This window comes from Myodes glareolus, chromosome 16 (assembly GCF_982192425.1).
Source record: "Myodes glareolus chromosome 16, mMyoGla1.1, whole genome shotgun sequence".
Classification (NCBI taxonomy): Eukaryota; Metazoa; Chordata; class Mammalia; order Rodentia; family Cricetidae; genus Myodes; species Myodes glareolus.
The window spans coordinates 29,423,369-29,443,516 of record NC_142041.1 but is presented as its reverse complement, the minus strand read 5'-3'; the positions used below and the strand labels follow the sequence as shown (position 1 = coordinate 29,443,516).

At 48.0% G+C, this 20,148-nt stretch overlaps 1 protein-coding gene and 1 long non-coding RNA gene across 2 annotated transcripts in view; one reads left to right on the top strand and one right to left on the bottom strand.

Annotated features, from left to right (window-relative positions):
* Window positions 1–77: 77 nt before the first annotated feature.
* On the bottom strand, window positions 78–2,602 carry LOC146891439 (uncharacterized). The gene is made up of 2 exons (XR_014997309.2): window positions 2,090–2,602; window positions 78–1,712 (listed from the first exon to the last, which is right to left on the bottom strand). It is a non-coding gene; the product is annotated as an uncharacterized LOC146891439 (long non-coding RNA).
* Ccdc180 (coiled-coil domain containing 180) overlaps window positions 2,474–20,148 on the top strand; it is a 60,987-nt gene continuing 43,312 nt past the window's right edge. Inside the window, exons 1-11 of the mRNA XM_048420515.3 lie at window positions 2,474–2,708; window positions 3,068–3,271; window positions 5,852–6,042; window positions 10,821–10,909; window positions 12,761–12,870; window positions 15,008–15,136; window positions 15,214–15,324; window positions 15,423–15,518; window positions 18,081–18,244; window positions 19,151–19,270; window positions 19,846–19,925. Coding sequence (XP_048276472.1) covers window positions 3,203–3,271; window positions 5,852–6,042; window positions 10,821–10,909; window positions 12,761–12,870; window positions 15,008–15,136; window positions 15,214–15,324; window positions 15,423–15,518; window positions 18,081–18,244; window positions 19,151–19,270; window positions 19,846–19,925 — 1,159 coding nt within the window. The 5' untranslated portion in view covers window positions 2,474–2,708; window positions 3,068–3,202. The remainder of the gene's footprint in view (window positions 2,709–3,067; window positions 3,272–5,851; window positions 6,043–10,820; window positions 10,910–12,760; window positions 12,871–15,007; window positions 15,137–15,213; window positions 15,325–15,422; window positions 15,519–18,080; window positions 18,245–19,150; window positions 19,271–19,845; window positions 19,926–20,148) is intronic.

Sequence of the window (20,148 nt, the reverse complement as noted above, 5' to 3'; positions counted from 1 at the left end):
ACACCCCTCCCTCCTGCCTTCATGTCTGCTCCTGCCGCCATTCTGTTGCTGTGATAGAACATTCAGATCAAAGTAACTTAGGAAAGAAAGGGTTTATTTCTGATTACATTTCCAGGTCAAAGTATACCACTGTGGGAATCAGGGTAGGAACTCGAGGAGGACAGGAACCCGTAGGCAGAAACTGAAGCAGAGTCCATGGAGGAACACAGCTCGCTGGCTTGCCCCTTCTGTCTCATGCTCAACCTTCTTTTGTATACCACCCAGAACTTTAAGCAGCGGGTGCACTGCCCACAGTGGGCTGGGATCATCAACCAGCAGTGCCCCTGAGACATAGCCCCAGGTCAATCTGGTTTGGGCAACCCCTTAATAGTGGATTCCTCTTCCCAGAAGACTAAGTTGTGTTAAGTTGGCAATAAATACTATCAGCACAATGTCTTTTTAGTTTTTAGAAAATATAACTCCATGAGTCCCGTTTGTGCCACCTCCAGAGGATGGGTGTGGCCATTCTCTGGAAGAGGGGCAATTAGCAGAATCTACCAGAAAACTCTTAGAAGCGATGAATATGTAGCATGAATTCTAGTTGGTCTTAATAATAAAAACCCGAGTAAGATATAGGGATTAATGTTGAAGATTAGAGAGTTCCTTTACCTCTACAAATGCTCAGATCAAAGGGGAAAGTCTGTCCTCAGACTGCATCTCCAGACCTATCTGTCTCCACCAAACCTCAGACTGCATCTGAGCTCCTGTCTCCTCCTGCCTTATTTTTCCTCTCTCCACCCAACCCTATCACTCCTGTCTCTACCTCTCTTGTGCTGGGATTAAAGGCATGCACCACCACTCTCTGGCCTCTAGGGGCTTAGCTCTGCACTCTGATCTTCAGGCAAGATTTATATGTTAAAACACAAACAAAAGCTCACTACATGAATACTTTCAGCAAAGTGGCAGGATACAAAATTAACACTGAAGTCAGTACCCTGCTATATAACAATGACAAACATACTAAGACAGAAGACAGGCAGGATTCCACTAAAAGAAACACAGAAAAAAGAAGAAGAAAAGGAAAAAGTACCTTGGAACATGAAAAGAGCTAAAAAACCGGAAAGAACACTATAATGCAAACATTAAAACATCAAAGAAAGGAATTGGGAAGACACTTAGAAAATATGAAGGGATATTGGATCTTGCCAAAGGTGTTTTCTACAATTGAGATGAACCTGTGATTTCTACCTTTAAATCCATTTATGTAATTTATAACAATTATCGATTTACTTAGATTGAGCTGTCCTGGTATCTCTGGAGTACAGCCAACTTGATTTTGGTGATCCTTTTGATGTAGTCTTGAATCCTGTTTGCAAGTATTTTCTTGAGAACTTTTGGACCTACGTTCATTGGGGAGATTGATCTGCCATTTCTTTTTTGTTGTTGTTGTTGCTTCTTTGCCTGGTTTTGGAATCAAGATAATACTAGCTTCATAAAAAGGTTATCAAAGTTCTTTACTTTTCTGTTTGATGGACTCATCTGATGAAAAGATTGATACTGGTTCTTCTACAAAGGTAAAATCCACCGGCGGTTCCATCTGTACTGGGATTGTCTTTAGTTGGGAGGTTTTTAATGACTGCTCCTGGGAAGCCATAGCTGCTCAGAACTAGAGCGGGGGCAGTCTTCTGTTGTCTGCAACTCAAGCCAGCAGCCGATGAGAAAAAGAACTGGAACTGTAAAGACAACAACAATTAACCAACCAGAGTCTGAATAAAATGTCGTGTTTTTAAAAATAAGCTTTTCGCTGGATAGTGATGGCACACGCCTTTAAACCCAGCATTCGGGAAGCAGAGACAGGCGGTTCTCTGTGAGTCTGGGCCAACCTGATCTACAAAGTGAGTTCCAGGATAGCCAGGGCTGTTACATAAACCCTGTCTCAAAGATTCAAAACTAATAAACAAACAAACTCATAAAAATCATGTTTTTCATCCCTTCCCCGGGTCACCTACACACTTTTTTTTCAGCTGACATGAATCCAATCTTTATTTTATTTCACCTGTATCAAAGAAAGAGGATTACAGGGTTTTGTATTCACTGTTTCCTCATTCACCTGCGTCGAAGAATGAGACTAGCGTGGTCTAGTCAACACTTCGCGTTTCTGATACTGCTGCCAGCTGCGGAAGATCACTCACTCTGGGAAAGTCACCTTGGGGAAAGACTTGCCAGCTGGTCTGTTCCTGGACCCCTGCCACCGTAGGCTTCTCTGGAAAAGACCAGAGCCGCCCACAGAACAGGAGAAACTCCTTCCGGCCAGGCGGCCAGGCAGGTCTCGAGCCTTGACTTCTGAGCCCGCCAACCTCTTTTGTATTGGGAAAAGATTTATTCTCTTTCAGATTCTTACAGTCGAGGACCACCTTGTGGTACCCCCCCCCCCCCCCAGGTTGTTTTGACCGAAACAACGAAGATTCCTTGACCACAACAGTCAAGACCTGCGCGGACTCTCTGATCTCCCACTAGCTTTGGGAACATATAAGGGTGCTCCAAGAGCCCAAGATTGGAAGTCGTAATTGAGTTTTAGTACTCCACGTGGGTCGCTGTGGTTGCGAAGAGACCCAGCTCCGGAAGAGGGGAAGTGTGGGCAGGACCAGCTCCGCCCATCGCGTCGCCTAGGAGACCGCTGGCGTCTTGCTGCTGTTGCTGGTAGTGGTCTTGGCTAATCTGAGCTTCAGGTACTGGAGCCGCCAACCTTAGATCAGGGCCTTTCCAGATCGCTGGGCTTGGAGGGCAACGGGTTGACTGAGCAACTAGGAGGGAGGGCAGGACGCATACGGAAGCAAATCCTTCCCCTCCCGCCACTCCCCGTTTCTCCCAGAGGATGTGGTTGGGGTTCCTGTTCCATCTGACATCTTAGGCCATTGCCTGTTCCCATAAGAGCTCCAGTGGCACGCAGACAATAATCCTGTTCTTTCCAGAAACTGCCTGTGGGATTTACGCCCTGCTTATCTGAAGAAGTTCGTTTCCTCTTATCTCGGTCTTTCTTTCTCTCCCTCTCCTTCCACCTCCTTTCTTGTTTTCTTTGAAATTTAAGTTTCCCAGGATGTCCTGTGGGATCTAGTGCTGTTTTAGGGTCCGCGGTCCCCGCAAGCATCTCGGAGTGGACAGACACTAAGATCAAGTCCCAGGCTCGTTTCCAGGACGAAGGGGAATCCGGCCAGCAGCCAAGATGTCGCCAGTGGGGAAAATGTCCCAGGTAGAAAATGGAAAAGTCTACCAGCAGATCTTCCACGCGGAGGTAGGCTTCCTGCGGCCCACCGCTCCCCTTCCCTCTGCTCCGTTGTAACTTTCCTGCTCCCTTCTAATTCTCTTTGTTCTGTGAGATTTGCCGTCTAAGATTCAATTTCTATTTATCTTTTACTGACAGTCAGTGAACCACCTCCCTGCACTGTCCTTGGGAGGAAGCTCAAGCAGGTGCACTATCTCATTCAGCTAAGCAGCTTCTAATCTCTAATGGGTAGTGCTTCTGGCTGACATACACTCGCCCACATCTTAATAGAAAAGATATGCTCTTTCATCTGGGCAAACATGCTCTACGTATGAGCTGACACAGATGTCACTCACAGCCCTCAAGGTTCCTGGAAAAAGCAGAGCAGGGAAGCTTGAACTAAAATGACTTCTTTGAGTCATTTATGACTCCAGATGGAAACTGAGTCACACGTGGGCCCCCACAAAATGCCTGACCTTAGCTTGCCTTGTTTCTTGTCAGTTTTTCCTTAAATTATCCTGCCTATCTTTTGTCTCTGCGTTTTTACCTTTCTCTGTTTCTATACACCTTTCTTTACTTCCTACTCCGTGGCTTGCTGTGCAGTGGCTGTCCCTGGAGTCCCCCTCCTCTATCGTATTCCTCGATCACTTCCTTTCCAATTGCTTCCTCAATTTATTCTCTCTACCCGCCTATCCTTTCTCCTGCCTTGCTATTTGCCATTTAGCTTTTGTGTTTTTAGATCAACCGGGTGTTTTTTTATTTTTTTAATATTTACTTATTTATTATGTATACAATAATTCTGTCTGCATGTACGCCTGCAGGCCAGAGGAGGGCACCAGACCTCATTTCAGATGGTTGTGAGCCATCATGTGGTTGCCGGGAATTGAACTCAGGACCTTTGGAAGAACAGGCAATGCTCTTAACCGCTGAGCCATCTCTCCAACCCTCCCAATCAGGTGTTTTAGACAGGCAGAGTAACACAACTTCAGAGTTAAACAAATGCAACACATCTTTGCCTTATCAAACAAATGTTTCACAACAATTGTAACACATCTTAAAATAATATTTCACAACACAGATCTTCCCCCATAAGGTCCAAATTTTAAAAAGGAGAGCTTTGACATTACTTTGATTTTTAAAAATAAATGCTATTGTGTATTACATGAGGAAATTCATTAAGATTAAAAACTTAATTTCAAAAAATTTTAATCAAAATTATCCAGAATCAATCTGAATTAACCATTCTTTGCCTAGATCTTTTGATGAGCATAAAAGAAATTCATATTTTTCTGTTTAAAAAGTGGGTCTTGCTGGGCATAATGGCACATGGCTTTAGTCCCAGCACTTGGGAGACAGAGGCAGGTGTGAATCTGTGAGCTCAAAGCCAGACTGATGTACTAGCAAGTTTTAGGACACCAAGGCTACATAATAGAGATATCCTGTCTCAAAACAACAACAACAACAACAACAATAATAATAATAATAACAATAATAATAAACAACTGGGATATTCACACACCTCCCTGAGCCTTGTGGTCCCCTCCATTGAGGACTTGACTTGCAGAGTTATTGGTTTCATTGGCCATGTCTATTGTAAAGATTACTGTGTCTTCCTGAATGTTCCTTGCAGACCAGTGAGACCTTAAAAGAAATCCACAAGCCTCAAGCCTAGTATACTGCTTATTTAAGTAGGATTTTCATTCCTAATTTGAGCCATAAATCATGCCGTCTGTATAACCTTTAGAAATGGTGAAAACATCGAGAAAACAGAAGACTTCAATTGCTCACATGATTTTGCTCTCTATAAGTGAGTTATTATTCTTAACCTTTAGCATGCTGTTCTTCCATGTTTTAAAATTCAAAACCTATAATTTGAGTTGTAGTTTTGTTTTTCCTTTGCAAGAAGGTGGGTTTTTTAATGTATTGAAAGGGACAGTAGATCTGGCAGTATCCAGAGTGCCCCCTGCCTATGATATTTAATTTACGCTTTAAGAAAAGATTTGAATTTGAGTGTTTTGACTTAGTGTGTATGCGTGTCTGGTGCTGATGGAGGCCAGCAGGGGGCGCTGGAGTTACGGGTGGCTGTCAGCCTCCAAGAGGGTGCTGAAAATGGAACTCTGGTCCTCTGTAAGAACAGCAAATGCTGTTGCGGAGCTATCTCTCCAGCCCCATGATTTAGGCTTTAACTGATATGTTCAATTACACACTGTCTCATAACGATTCCCTGGTCATATGACATTTGTTATAATTTCTGTTTTTAATAAGGTCCTAATATTTCATCAAAGAAATTTTACTTAGCCAGTCTCCTATAACTGGAAAGTTCTGGTTTTTTTTTTTCTTCCATTTTCTTATGACTACAAAAATGGTTGTATAGACTAAATCTGGATCTTCATTCAAAGTTCTTTACCTACTTTTTCCTTGAAATAGCCCATGTCTATAAAAGAGAAGGAGATCTTCTGAGGTGGGTGGGTGTGGCGTTGAAGGCTTTGTGCGAAGCATCTTCTGTGTGGCAGCTACCTACATGTCCTTCTCAGACGGGCACGTAATCGTGAAGGGCTTGGGCATCTGAGACTCTCACCAGACTCTAGCTCCCATCTTCCACACACTCAGGTACAGCTGGTTCAAGCTCTGGCAGCCACCAGGAAGCGGGCTGCAGAGCATTCTGGGACTCCAAAGAATGTCAAGACACCCATGATGAAGAAGGCGGCCTTCCATGAAGGGGAAACAATGACCCCTCGGCAGAGGAAGTGGGTGCACAGCCTCCCCAATGACTGGGTCACGGAAAACCCAGTTCTCTACAGGTAAGTCTTGCTCTCCAGCACACTGCAGGTCCTCATTCGAAGACTCAAGACGTGTGGCAGATAGGAACGGAGTCTCGAGTACCTCCTCCGAAACAGGGAGGTAGCCACATCTGCTTGAAAAGGTGCTTTTCTCCTCCCTCGGTAGTTCTGATGGGGTCCCTAGGGCCAGCGTCTCGGTACAGGGATCAAACTCTTATGGAATGTGATTCCTCAACAATAGTGAACAGCCACGTTTCCTCATAAGTGGGAAGAGGGCAGAGTCCGGGAAGCTCCCTAGGGAGGAGGAGCTGCCGCTGAGAAGCAGAGACAGGAGGCTGGGGGGGGGGGGGGGGGACAGTGAGGATATAAAGCTCTGAGAAGGAGGGTCTTGACTCACTGCAGAAGACTGAGGCCCGTGGTCTAGAGAGAGGGCAGGAGCAGAGGCGATTTGCATTTCTGAGGTCCCCTGGGCAGTCTGTGCAGAAAGGAGAAGAGACCTACAGGGGCAAAGCACAATGTCTGCTCTGCGCTCTACTGTACTATGCTGTAGTGCCCATGTCGCTACAGGTTGGTACGCGAGCCTCGGGAACGGGGTCTGGAGATTTAAAAACACATGTACAGAGGCAGACAGAGAGAGACACGGACATGGGAACATCCTCGAGACAAGAGTGCCAAGAATGCCTCTTTTCTATATAATTATGGGCGATCTCTCAGCGTTCCCTTAGTTCCCCATCTCACCAGGACCTCCACCTGTAAAAAACAATGTTCCTGTAGCACCTGCACCACAGGACAGGTTGCGTGAGCCAGGAACTGGCCTGGAGACTTAAAATCACATACACACACAGACAGATGGACAGAGACACGAGGACACAGGTCATCCTTGATACAAGAGTGCCAAATTTTATTGTGCTCGGGGGGCAGCTTATATAGGAGTCCTTAACTGATAGCCACGTCCCAGCTCTCAGGATCTTCCAGCTGCAGCCTCACCAGAACCCACTCCCCAGTCATTAGGGTCTCATGCTCAGAGCAGCTGCAGGCACAGGCAAACAAGTTGTTTTGCTCAGTTCACTCCAGCAGGCAAAGGGTCTGAGGCAAGAAAGTCAAGGGGCCAGGAGTCTATAGCTCCCAACATACAGGAAGTGGTTGGAAGTAGAATTCTGCAGATTTGCCTCTGACCCTTTGTAGGTTGGAAGATTTTTAATCACTGCTTCTATTTCACTAAAATTTTAATTGCTTATTTCACCTAGATTTATATTTTGGAAATTCATCCATTTCTTTTTGATTTCTCAGTTTGGTGGTAAACAGTTTTAAAAGTATGTCCTTACGATTCTCTGAATTTCCTTGGTGTCTTTTGCAATGCCCCCCTTTCCTCTCTAATTTTGTTAATTTGAGTCATCTCTCTCTCTGTATTTTGGTTAGTTTTGGTTAATTAAGTCTTGTTGACTTTCTCAAAGAATCAATGCTTCATCTCATCGATTCCTTCAGAGAAGAACTAATGTCAATACTCCTCAGATTATTCTGCAAAACAGAAATAAAGGAACATTTCCTAGTTCTTTTTATCATGCCACTATTATCTTAACAACCATACTACACAAAGAGCCATCAAAATAAGAAAATTACAGAGCAAGATCCCTTATGCAAAAATTCTCAATAAAATTCTTGCAAACTAAATCCAAGAACACACCAAAAGGATTTTTTTTTTAAGTGTTAGAGGGCTAAAGAAGATGCTATACCGACATCCTTGCAATCTAGGTGGTGGCTGGTATGGGGGATGGGAGAGGAGGATCTTTAGTTGGAAGAACCCTTTGGGCCTAGTGACAAATTGGGTGACTAGTGAAGGTCTCTCACTGAGTAGACAGTAAAGCCATGTTTTTCAATCTGTGGGTCGCGACCCCTTTCCGGGGTCACATATCAGCTATTTACATTACAATTCATGACAGCAACGTTACAGTTATGAAGTAGCAACAGTAATAATGTTATGGTTGGCTGGGGGTCACCACAACATGAGGAACTGTATTAAAGGGGCACGGCATTAGGAAGGCTGAGAACCACTGCAGTATAAGTTCCATTCCTTAAGACGGGGTGGGAGGGGCCAGATCAGATGGGACAGGGAGACCAGCCATTCCTGGTGATCGCTCACCTTCAGAAGTTAAACTGGAGACTCCTCAGCATGTCATCTCTGTCTGCTGAGCTTAAACTCAGCCCTCCACTGGGGGAGACGAGAGAACAGGGTCTCCCAGCTTCTTGGGAGAAGGTGACAGGAAGCAGGCTTCCACTAAGCACCTCAGCCTGAGACTTGGGACTGGAAGTCAGGCCTCTCTGCTTGCCTTTCACTCAAATGGGGAAGGGAGGGGACCCCGTGTTGGTTCAGGTCTCTGCCCTACGCTGGTCTTTGACTTCCCAGGATGACCTCTGGCCCTCAGTCCCTTTCTACCTTACTGAGAATAGGCATTGCTCACCCAGATCCTCACTTGAGGCTAACCTTCTCTGGATGTGGTGCCCTGCACAATACCCTAAAGAAGACCAAACGGCTTGTCTGGGCACCTCCTTACTCTCCTGGAAGGCTGTGTGACAACCCAACTGTGACTCTGGCCTTTTCAGGGTCTTGAGCCCCATCTGAGCCAACCTGTTCTCACCAAGGCCTAGGGACTTCTGACATCTTCCTGAGTCTCTTGAGGAGTCCCTCTTACCTTGGGCTCGGCCTAAAATCACCTATCACTTTAAATGCACACACAGCCCCAGCAGGAGGTTTTGGTTCCTGCAGGACAGAATTATGTGAATGTTACTCCCATGCAAGGGAATGGTCTGCTGCTTTGCTGGCTTTTGGGGACAGACAGACAGAAAGACAGACAAGCCCAACACACTTAGACACAGAACAAGGGCACAGTTCCTGCAGCCTGGTCAGGAACTAAGATGTGTTTGTAACCTGGTTGAATGACTGGGGTTGCAAATTCCACATCTGGAGTTTCCCTGCTGCACACACACACACACACACACACACACACACACACACACTCCTCTATTTACACGTAAGGGAGGCATAACTGGGCCCACCTGCTCTCCTGGGATTTCTACAGCCTGGGAAGTGAACAAGGTATAGCCTAGTCCCCTTGTACCAGCCCTTTCAGCCTTCTCCCTCCCCAGTCCCTGGGAGCCCTCAACTATCAACTCCAGGGCCTCTTGCTCTACTGAAAGAGGAATCTGCCTCAGCCCCTGTTCCTCTGCCTCAGCCCCTGTTCCCCTGCCTCAGCCCCTGCTCCCCTGCCACAGCTCCTGCTCCCCTGCCTTCAGCCTGTGCCTGCCTGGAAGACCCTCTCCTTCATCAACAGCCTACATCCCTTGTCGACCCAACTGATTTTGCTGAGATCTCCTGGGTACTTCTGTCAACTCTAGCTGTGCTCCTGACTGTCCCTACCCTTTCTCTGTCTCTCTCTGTGAGACAGAGTTCTCATGCCCGCTCAGGCTGTTGGGCAGTTCCTCCAGGGTTGGCAGAGGCCAGCTAGGACTGGAGGATGATATCAGAGCTACAGTGCCCATTTTCCTCAAGGCCCCTGAGCAAGTGCTTGAGAATTCCATGCCAAATAGTAAACAGCCAGTGAATATATATGCCCATTCTCCTCAGGATGGGGGAGGCCAGTGTACAGTGTGGATGGGTTGGGCAGGGGGAGTTCGATCTCCACTATATAAACCAACTCCTCAAATTCTGGGGCGCAAGGGGTTGAAAAACCAGAGTTGACAGCAGACTTCATTATCCTGTGGGCTCATCTGGAGCTGCTTTGGGCCAGCGACATTTGAAATAACATCTGAAGTACCCTGCTCACGCTGCAGTCTAGACCTGTAGTCTTATCCCAGCTGTGGGACTCATTAGGGGACAGCTGGAAAATCCTGCTCGCCTGGGGCCTTGGGGTGTCTCTGTCTGGTGCTTGTAGACTTTATTCCAGACTGGATGTCACAGTCTTCCCTGCTAGTGTCCCTCCATGCTCCCATCCCCCCCGTTCCCAGCTGAGTTTGTTTACTGAGAGATCTCAGCTCATCCCACCTAGATCCAACCCTATGAGGGCCTTGGTGTCACAGAGCGGCTCTGAGAGCCCAGGTCTGTTTCAGACAATGGCTCTACATGCCCTTCCCAGAAAATGGGCTTGCTCCAGCTGCCTCATAGAATGATGTCTTGGTTACAGTTCTGGAGGGTTAGAGTCCAAGGCCATCATGGCGGAGAGCATGGCAGCAGGCAGGCATGGTGCTGGGCAGTAGCTGAGAGCTTCCATCTGAGCCACAAGCATGAAAGAGAGAGGAGAGAGAGAGAGAAAGGAGAGGTGGGGGAGCACTAACTGAGAATGGCATAGACTTTTGAAACCTCAACACGTATTCTCCAGTGACACACTTCCTCCAGTAAGGTCATACATACCTCCTAGTCCTTCCCAAACGATTCCACCAAACATTCAAATATATGAGCCTCTGGGGACCATTCTCATTCAAACGACCACAGCTGGCCTGCTGGAGGACCAAACAAGGATGCATGCTGAGTTTACCTTTGTGATCCTTAGTTTCCAATGGTCCCAGCTCCTGACCCATACTGGCCAGGTAATGGATTTACAGCCTGTGTCTGAAGCAGGCACCTAACTCTCCATCCAGAGACCCTCAGTGACTGTGCTTGGTTGGAGTCAGCAGCACTGGTTGGGAGCCTGGACATTTCCTCCAGGGCCCTCTGGAATAGGAGGCAGCCTGGGCGGCTGCCAATGCCCGTGCTGTCCTGGGTGGGGGTGGGGTCAGGGCTAACTCTTTCCCACTTGTTTCCTCAGGGAAAAGGAACAAGCCAGGAGGGAAAAGATGCGTGAGACGGAGGACATGATTGCTGTCCGAGAGGTGCAGGGCCTCATGGACAACATTGGTGAGCCTCCTGCCCTTCAGCCCCAGGCCTGTCCCAGGCAGGGAAGTTTCCAGATGGCAGGGTCTGCTGTGGTTCCCTTTCAGGGGCTCCTGCTGCCCTCACTGGGGTCCTCTGTCCAGTTTCCCAGAGGATGTCTTCTGGGAACTCCCCCCAGGAGCGACAGCCAGTGGCTGCTGCACGGTGGGCGATTCCTAGGAAGGACAGAGCTCACTGCTGGGTGTGATGCGGCTTCTCAAGCCATGTTTTCACTTCTCACTATATGCCTAGCTTAACATTATCCACATGTGGGTGTCCTGTGTCTTCATGATTAGAAAAACAGAAGGTACAACTGCCTGTTGGCAATCATGCCCTTCTGCTGAGAGCCCCAGCCCCGCTACCCCAGGTGGCAGCCAGCTTCCAGCTTTCCGGGTAAACAGAGCAGGTAATACGGCTCGGCTCGAGGCTGAGGGTTCAGGCTCACATCCTGCTCAGCCGCCTGTGACTTAGTTCTTTAGCTACCAAGCCGGGGTGTGCACATTACAGAAGGCGAGTAACATCACAACCTCAGTTTCCTGGGTTGGTCCTTGGGTGCAATAGGAGGCTACCATATGGTAAGCAAATGCTAGTGTTGGCTAACATTGTTGCAAATGGTCCCTCTCTGGCTAACAATGGCTCACCTTACTGTATTTCCTTCTTGCTTGCTTGTTTTGATTTGTTTTGTTTGAGACTGGGTCTCCTTGTTATGTAGTTCTGGCTGTACTGGTACTCCCTATGCTGATCAGGCTGGCCTGGAACTCTCAGAGAATCACCTGCCTCTGCCTCCCGAGTGCTGGGATTAAAGGTGCATGTCATGATTCCTGGCTTTCTCTTGCCTTATGTCGACCTCACAGTAGCGCACAAGCATACCCATAAGCTATTCTCTTTTTCACTTTCAATACAGATTTCAGCTCAGCTAGTCAACATTCTGACACAAACAGGCTTGTATTAGGTGATCTTTGCTCGACTGTAGAGTAATGGAAGCATTCCGCATGGTGAACCGGACTAAGCTTTGAAGCTTTGATGCTCACTAGATTAGGTATAATTAAATGTATTTTCAGCTTGTAATAGTTTCTCTTCATAATGATTTCACCAGAGCTGAACTCCCATGAATCAAAAAGCCTGTGTATTTGTCATAAAACTTTTTTTGTTGTTTTGTTTGTTTTTGACACAGTTCCACTAAATAGGCTAGGCTGGCCCAAAGTTTCAGATCTTCTTGTCTTTTTTTTTTTTTCAGGTATGCGCCATCCACACTTGGCTGAAACTATTTTTTTATTTGTTTGTTTGTTTTTTAATTTATTTATTTGCTTATTATGTATACAGTATTTTTTTCTTCAGTCCAGAAGAGGGCACCAGGCCTCATATCAGATGGTTGTGAGTCACCATGTGGTTGCTGGGAATTGAACTCAGGACCTTTGGAAGAGCAGGCAATGCTTTTAACCTCTGAGCCATCTCTCCAGCCCCTTGGCTGAAACTGTTTTAAGGAAAACCAAAATCACTATCATTCTGTAGGCACCATTTGGGAATTTTGCCCCAGTAGCTGTCTGTTTACTTATTTGTGGTACAAGGGGTTGAACCCAGGCCCTCAAGCCTGTAGGCAGGTGCTCAACCGCTACGCTATATCTCCATCCTCACCCTCGCCTGTGAGTCTGAACCTTGTTTCCTGTAGCACTCAAGGTCTTCCTCATCTTTTCCTTAAGTCTCTGCCTTGCTGGCCTGGCTTTGGGGTCTGCTTTCCGAACCCAGGCCTGCATGCTGCGGCTCTCTGCCACGCGGGCTTCCCTGGGAGCTCTGTTCTCTGCTGGCAGGCTCATCGGCTCTGTTGTGGCCCTGCAGTTTCTGAGAAGAGGAGCTCCATCATCCTCCAAGGGCAAGAAGAATTCAAGAAGAAGAAGTACCTGAGTGCACTGGCCAGCTTTCAGGAGGAGATTGAGCAGATTGGGGTGGTGAGGCCCTGCTCCCCTCTCCTCTGTTCTTGTGGCTTTCCCTGGGTGGGGAGGTGTGATTTCATTGTCCCCAATCTCCCTTCTCCTCTTCTCTCCCTGGGTGGCCCTCGATGTCACACCAAAACAAAGGCATAGATGGAATCACAGAGGACATGTTCAAGGGGCTTGTTACAGGAATATCCTAAGTGTAGGCTCCCTTCACTCTCAGAGAATCCCCGTAAGTAAGTTAGAGACTCTTTCCTCATCTTGCAAAGAGACCCAGAGTCTTACCAGAACAGGTACGAAAGGGGCCAAATCCGAACTACGTTCGTCTGGCTCCAAAGCGCAGCCTTTGACTGGCTGCCAGTCCTGCCGATGGAGAGGTAGAGGTATCTAAGGATGCAGCCCAGACAGTTTGGCACGTTTGGGGTCTGTATTAGTTACTTTACTGCTGCTGTGATAAAACAAATGACCAAGATGATTTATGGTTCCAGATGGATGACTCCATTACAGTGAGGAAGCATGGCAGGCGGCAAGTGGCAGGAAACGCAAGCACAAAGCTGAGAGAGCAAGCAGGAAGTAGGGTCTCAGTGCCTGTGTTCAGTGACACACTTCCTCCAACAAGGCCACATCTCCTAAACCTCCACAAACAGCGCCACCAAGTGGAGATCAATTGTTCGAATGCCTGAGGCTCTGGGGGGCATTCAAACCACCACAGATTCTTCCATATTTCCCCACCCTTGACTCCTGTCTCTCTCCAGACTTCATCTCTAACTACACTGGGACCTGGAAGGTTCCTAAATGAGATCGTTTATTCCTTCCACGCTCCTCTCTGAGACGCGAGCCTGCATCTCTCAGTTCTTTCCTCTCCGACTCCCTGTCTTGAATCCCAAGAACTGGCTGTGTGTCCACAGCACTAAGGGCAGACTCCAGTCTTGTCATCATTATGTCCCAACTAGATGCCAACTCTACCGTCACTGCGTCTTCACTGCCATCAGCCTTGGTTTTTATATCCAAAGTAAACTATTGTTTACTCCTTTATTGACTGTTGAATACCAGTTTCGGGCTCTCAATGAAATGAGGGCGTGGCCACTCCTAGGCACAGTTGAGGAGAAGGGTTTTATTGTAGATATGAAGGAGGGTACAGCCAGAGGCATCTGGAAGGGTCCAGACTGAACAGGGTCATGAGAGGAAGGGAGGGGAGTGAGAGAGACAGAAAGAGAAGAGAAAGCAAAGAGGAGAAAGGACCAAGAGAGGGAGCCAAGAAAGGAATACCAAGAGGGGAGGCAGCCATAATGGCAAGGTTCTGTAGGAAAGAGAAGTGAGGGAAGGGAAGTGAAGCCCAGGCCTGGAGAAGGGTGGGATGGGGCATGGCAAGAAGTATTGAGAAGAGCCACAGGTACTGAGGGAGTCTAGAGACCGAGTGGACACTTTGGTACAATAAGAGGTGTGTAACATGAGGGCCTGCTTGTTGGGGTTTCTGTCCTGCCCAGTTCCCACAGCCAGTAAGTCCCAAAGAAATCACACAGAGGTCTACATTAGATATAAACTGATTGACCCATTAGCTCAGACTTCTTGTTAACTCTTATAACTTATATTAGCCCATTATTATTTTATATGTTAGCCACATGGTTCAGTACCTTTTTCAGTGGGGGCAGGTCACATCTTCCTTCTTCACTGTCTGGACAGGACTGGAGAGGAATGGGCTTTCTCCTTCCCAGAATTCTCCTGTTCTCATTGACCCACCTTTACTTCCTGTCTGGTTGTCCTGCCTATACTTCCTGCCTGGCTACTGGCCAATCAGCATTTATTTAAAATGTAATTGACAGAATACAGAATTGTCCCACACCAAGGTGCCACAGTTAGGCATTTGTCTTGAGTTTCTTTGGGAGCCGACAGACTGGTCTGATGGCAGCCCCTCCTTCAGCTGCTGAGGGGGAGAGTCAAGTGGCAGCATATGCCACACAGGCACTGTGCCTGGTATCCTGCAGGGTGCCCTGGTCCTCTGGGTACGAGTTCCTCATCAAGCTTTGACTCCCCAGGTCTAAATAATCCTTCTTGAGTCATGATGGGGCCTGGCACCTCCCCCATTACAGGGAGGACCACTTTCTATCTGGGATGTTAATACCCTAACCCTCAGCCTCCTGGTCTGTTGCAGGAGATGGAACCTCTCATCCTGGAGAAAGGGAAGCTTCTTTTGAAAAAGATGTCCCAGTCCAATGAGGATGTTGACCAGCTCTTCAAAAAAGTCGAAAGTGAACCGGACCTTGAGAACTACACTATTGAGGTAGGGGTTCCTGGTGGCTGTACCTGACCTTCCTACCTCTCTAGGAGCTCCTGGGCTGACCCAGTTCCCCTGTGCAGACACTACTGGAACTGTGGGAGAAGGTGGCTGAGAGATTCACGCAGCAGAAGCAGGAAATTAAGGAGTTAGATCAAGAGCTGTTGGCACTGGAGGTCTCTCGAGCCGACAAGGCAAGTGGGCTGCACATAGGCTCCTTTCTTTAGAAGGGTTTGTGGGGCGGCTTTCTTTTTCCTGAGAGTTGCTCACAGGGATGCCTTCTCCTCTCTAGCTAAAGGTCGTATTGAAGAGATATGTTGACATCATAGAGAAAACCACCTATCTCCTGCAGCCTGATGTATATAGGTTGATAGACAGAGAAGCCATGGTGAGTGGTGTTCTATGGTGGGGAGGAGCGTGGCCTAGGGTATCCTGTACCTGGTGTCTCAGGAATGCAGGACACATTTGTGGTGTCCCTAAATAACTCAGGTAGGCTTCTCTGGTTAGGAACCAAGCAAATTTTCAAAGCAGTCGTTGTGGAATGCTTTCACGGTTTCCTGCTGTAGAGCTGCATGCCCAGCACTCAGCCATCACTTCCTGGGCCATGTTCCAGCTACTGTGTGTGCAGTACAATGGGCACTACACTCTGGGGTGGCTGTCTTACACTTTCACTGTCCCAGGGTTTCCCACCCTTGCCAGTCCCAGCCTACTCTGACTTCCTTATTCTTCCTGCCTCTCCTTCAGGCCAGTGGTATCTGTGGCTGCTCCACCTCTGCCTCTTGGCTCTGTCTCTTTACTCCCAGTTTCTCCCACCACTGTCTGTGATGATGGGAAGTAAGAAATTCAAGTTGTTCACAAGGTCTTCAGAGTAAAGCCTGACTCTTCTGCTCTGTGAAAGGACTCTTGCTTGGACTGCTCAGGGGTGCATTTTGCGGTGGTATTTGTGCAGGTCTACGTTTCCCTAGGTCTTCAGTTGGAATAGCAGTGCTCCCTGCCAGGACATGTTTGGATCATGACAGCAGAGGCCTTGACAATAATGGTCATCCTTACTTCAAAATTGTATTCTTAATTTATTTATTCATTTTTAAATTTGTGTATATGTGCATGTCTCTCTGTGCCTATATTTGTGTGTCTCTCTGTGTGTAGATGTATGTATATGTTTCTCCGTGTGTATATGCATGTCTCTTTGTGTGTATATGTCTCTGTATGTATATGTGTGTCTCTCTGTGTATTTGTGTGTCTCTCTGTGTGTATATGTGTGTCTCTCTGTGTGTATATGTATATGTCTCTTTGTGTTTATAAGTATATGTCTCTCTGTATGTGTATGTGTCTCTCTATGTGTATATGTGTATCCCTCTGTGTGTATGTGTATCTCTCCATATACATATATATACATGTGTGTCTCTCCATGTGTATATGTGTATGTCTCTCTGTGTGTATGTGTGTCTCTTCATGTGTATATGTGTGTCTCTGTGTGTATACGTGTGTCTCTCCGTGTGTATGTGTCTCTCTGTGTGTATATGTGTGTCTCTCTGTTTATGTGTGTGTGTCTCTATGCGCATGTGCCACATTTATGTGAATATTTGCAGAGCCGACAAAGGGTACGGGATCCCCTGAAGCTAGAGTTACAAGTGGTGAGCCACCCAGCATGAGTGCTGGGAACCGAACCGAATCTTCTGGAGGAGGAATAACACTCTTAACTGCTGAGCCATCTCTCCAGCCCCTAAATTTAATTTTAACTTAGCGTACAAACCATGCTTGGTTATGGTGTTTTAAAACATGGTTTGTGTTGCTGCTCCTCTCCCCACCCCGGGTCTCCCCACCCTCACTGCCTTGTGTCCCCCACCACCCCGTTAGCCTCCATTCTGTTTTCATGTCACTACTCTGCTACCCCCATTTCCTTGACACCTCCTTTTCTCCTCTCACGGTCTTCTTTCTAGTAGCATAATTGATACCTACACTCACCCCCACACCTGTGCATCAAACACACCCAAACATTCAAAGTGAGGGCCAAGTATGACAGAATCTACACTAGTCTTTCTGAGTGTGGGTGGTCTCACTTAGCACAGTTACTTCCGTCCTAAAATTTAGACTTCGTGTGTCTCTGGAGACTCCAGTCTGGGCTGTGACTCCATGCTTCCTTCCTGTTGCCAGTGCTTCTCCCACTGTGTGCATTTGTCTTGTCTAGTTTCCTGACTCCTCTACTGCAGCCCCGCCCACACAGCCCTGCTGCAGACCTACAGCGGGAAGAAATATTCGCTTAGACCCCAGCAACACAGCACTTGCTGGCACGAAGCCTCAGGCCCCACTAGAAAACTGTGCCGGAATTTCTTCCCTCTGAGCCCGGCTGGGCCTTCAGCTAGCTAGAAGACTAGAAGCACTGAGTTTGTCTTATGTGGTGGGCTGGGAGCTGTGAGGGGGAAGCTGCTCTCATTTTAGCCAGGGGGCGGGAAGGGGGAACACTGACGGATACAGGGCAAAGGGTAGAGTTGTACTGTGCAGTAAGAGACCGTTCCCATCCTGTGCCAGGGCCATGTAGATGAGCAATGCAGGAAGGGCCAGGTCTGGATCTGGATTCAGCCCATCGTTGGGTCTGGTTCTCAAAGCTATCGCACATGTTTGGGCTCAGATTTTGAAACAAATTTATATAAAGGCAGCAGATAGTCAATGGAATACCACCTCCCCCGTTTTTAAGCAGTGACCCAGTGCAGCTAAATTTCTGGGTTGGGGTTCCTACTCTCAGGATCATGATCCAGCCTTCAAGGATGACCCTTGTGGTTCGCGGCTGCTTCCTTGTCTATGGCTGTCAGCATTCCTCACCTCCCACTACAGCCTCACTTAGCCCTGGTCTAACCAACCCCCTCCTGACTCCTCCCCTGGCCCATCTTACTGAGCCTTGCTCTGCCCAGAGAACCGACGTGTCTAAAGCCCTACCCACCTCTGGCCACAGGCCATGAACCAGGCTCTGCTGGGCAACCGGAGGGCCATCGCCCAGCTGTTGGTCAACCTGACTGAAGCCACCTTGCAGCAGGAGCTTGACAACCGCCACCGCTGGCAGGGCTTGGTGGATGCCTGGAAGGCTCTCAAGAAAGAGGCCCTGCAGCAGAGTTTCAGGTCAGTGGTGACACCCCTCTGATCCCTTGTCCTTCCTGCCACCCAGAACTCCCTCCCAGCCGTCAGGCTGCTTTCTCCTGCTCCCTTCGTCCTTATTTAAAAGTGCTATTGTTTTCTATGCCCTGGTATTTAAAGACAGAAATAGATAAAAGCATCAAAAAAAATTAAGAGTCACCACTGACCCTTCCTAGAAGGAGGCGTACCTCTAAGACTTCTGAACTTTTAGACCCATAGAGTCCGTACCATTTTAGATCGTATTTTCCCGTGAACACTGTTTCACAGCTATCCTCTGAGCTCAGTGTGAATTATCCGAATGTGTTCGTGTAATGGTCTGTATATTTCCATTCTTTCGTATGAATTATAACCTAGGCCCTGGGCCTGGAGAGACAGCTATCTGTCAGGTGCACGTTTCCTCTGTGGGAGAAACAGGGAGGAGAGGACTCACCTCTGCACTGCGTGCTGAGACTCAACCTTGCCCTTCCATGTGACCTTGATGCCAAGTCTGCCTCTGCCATACTACAGGCACCCTAATAGCCCTGCAGAGGGGTCTCGGTGATGCATCAGTGGGAGACTCTTTAAACAGAGCCTGCTGGGCCTGGATTGAGACTGTTACAAAAGTTAACGGATAGCAGTAGCAATGGCCACAGCTGAACACGTCCCATAATGCAAGGGGCATGGGGCTTAGGGCTTGTCTGTCATCTTCCTGCGCCCTCACAAGTTCCCAATGAGGATGGGTGCTGTCATTAGCTCCACATTATAGTCCAAGGCTCAGAGTGAAAGAGGATCTTGTTCCGGGTCACGGGATCTGAAGGGGTGGTCATTACGGCCTGGGTGGTGTGTACCAGGGTTCTTACCTGAGTCTCCTTCTCACTTCTCCCCTCTATGATGCGGGGTCTGGCTGTCCAGTGAGTTCATGGCTAGCGAGGATATCCAAGAGCCCCCCGCTGTACAAAAGGAGCTGGAAGAAATGCTGAAGAACCAGCAGATCCTTCAAAAAGTCAGGCTGGATCACCTCTGCACCATCTGGTATGGCCACCTCTGCACCATTTGGTATGGTGTGTCGGAAGGACCACTGGGGTCAGCACCCTTGGGTATTTAGTAGGGAGGCCATGTGGCTAGATCTTCGCCTGAAACTCTTCCATACCAGGCCACCTCCTCGTGCTTGAGGGCTTGGCTGGCCACCACGGCCCCAGGGGCAAGGAAGGTCATAACCCATTTTCTATGGAAAGAAGCTTACACTGGTCCTCACTAGGAAGCAGTGACTAGGGAGGAGGGAGGAGGGAAGAGGGAAGAGGGGAGAGGAGAAAGAGGCTGCTGGTAAGTGGCCCCTACAGGCTTTGGCCCTCATCCTGAGGCATTTGGGAGAGTGGATAGGAGCCATAACACTGGGAGGCTGCTGTGTAGAAGGCTCCATTCAGGGTCTTTCTTATAGTAACCTTGTGAATAGCAAGGCTCTTTTTGTGAGGATTGTTTGGAATACTAGGGCATCCCAGCAGGCTCCTTAGCTTCTTCAGTATTTTATTGACAGGATGTTAAATATGCAGGCTCTTTTGGCAAGTTGGGTGAAAGCAAGACTTACCTGTCATCTCTTCTTTCCCCAGTAACCTTCTCCCCCCCAACTATAACAAAAACCAGCTGACCGAGTGGTATGAGTCTCTCACTTCCCTGAACAAGCAGCTTGGTAAGCAATGTCTGAGATTTCCAGAACTTTCCAGAACTCTGTCCAAGTAGTAGTTTGCTATAGTCAGCTCTCCAGTCATGTATCTGAGAAGGAGTTGTGGCCCCTCCATCCTGGGACTTCAGGATGATTGAGCCCCAAAGACCCCCTCCTCTACTCACTGCCCGGTCCAGAGCCATGCTAGCCACAAATTCTGACCCTTGACATCTGATGGGGACAGAAACAG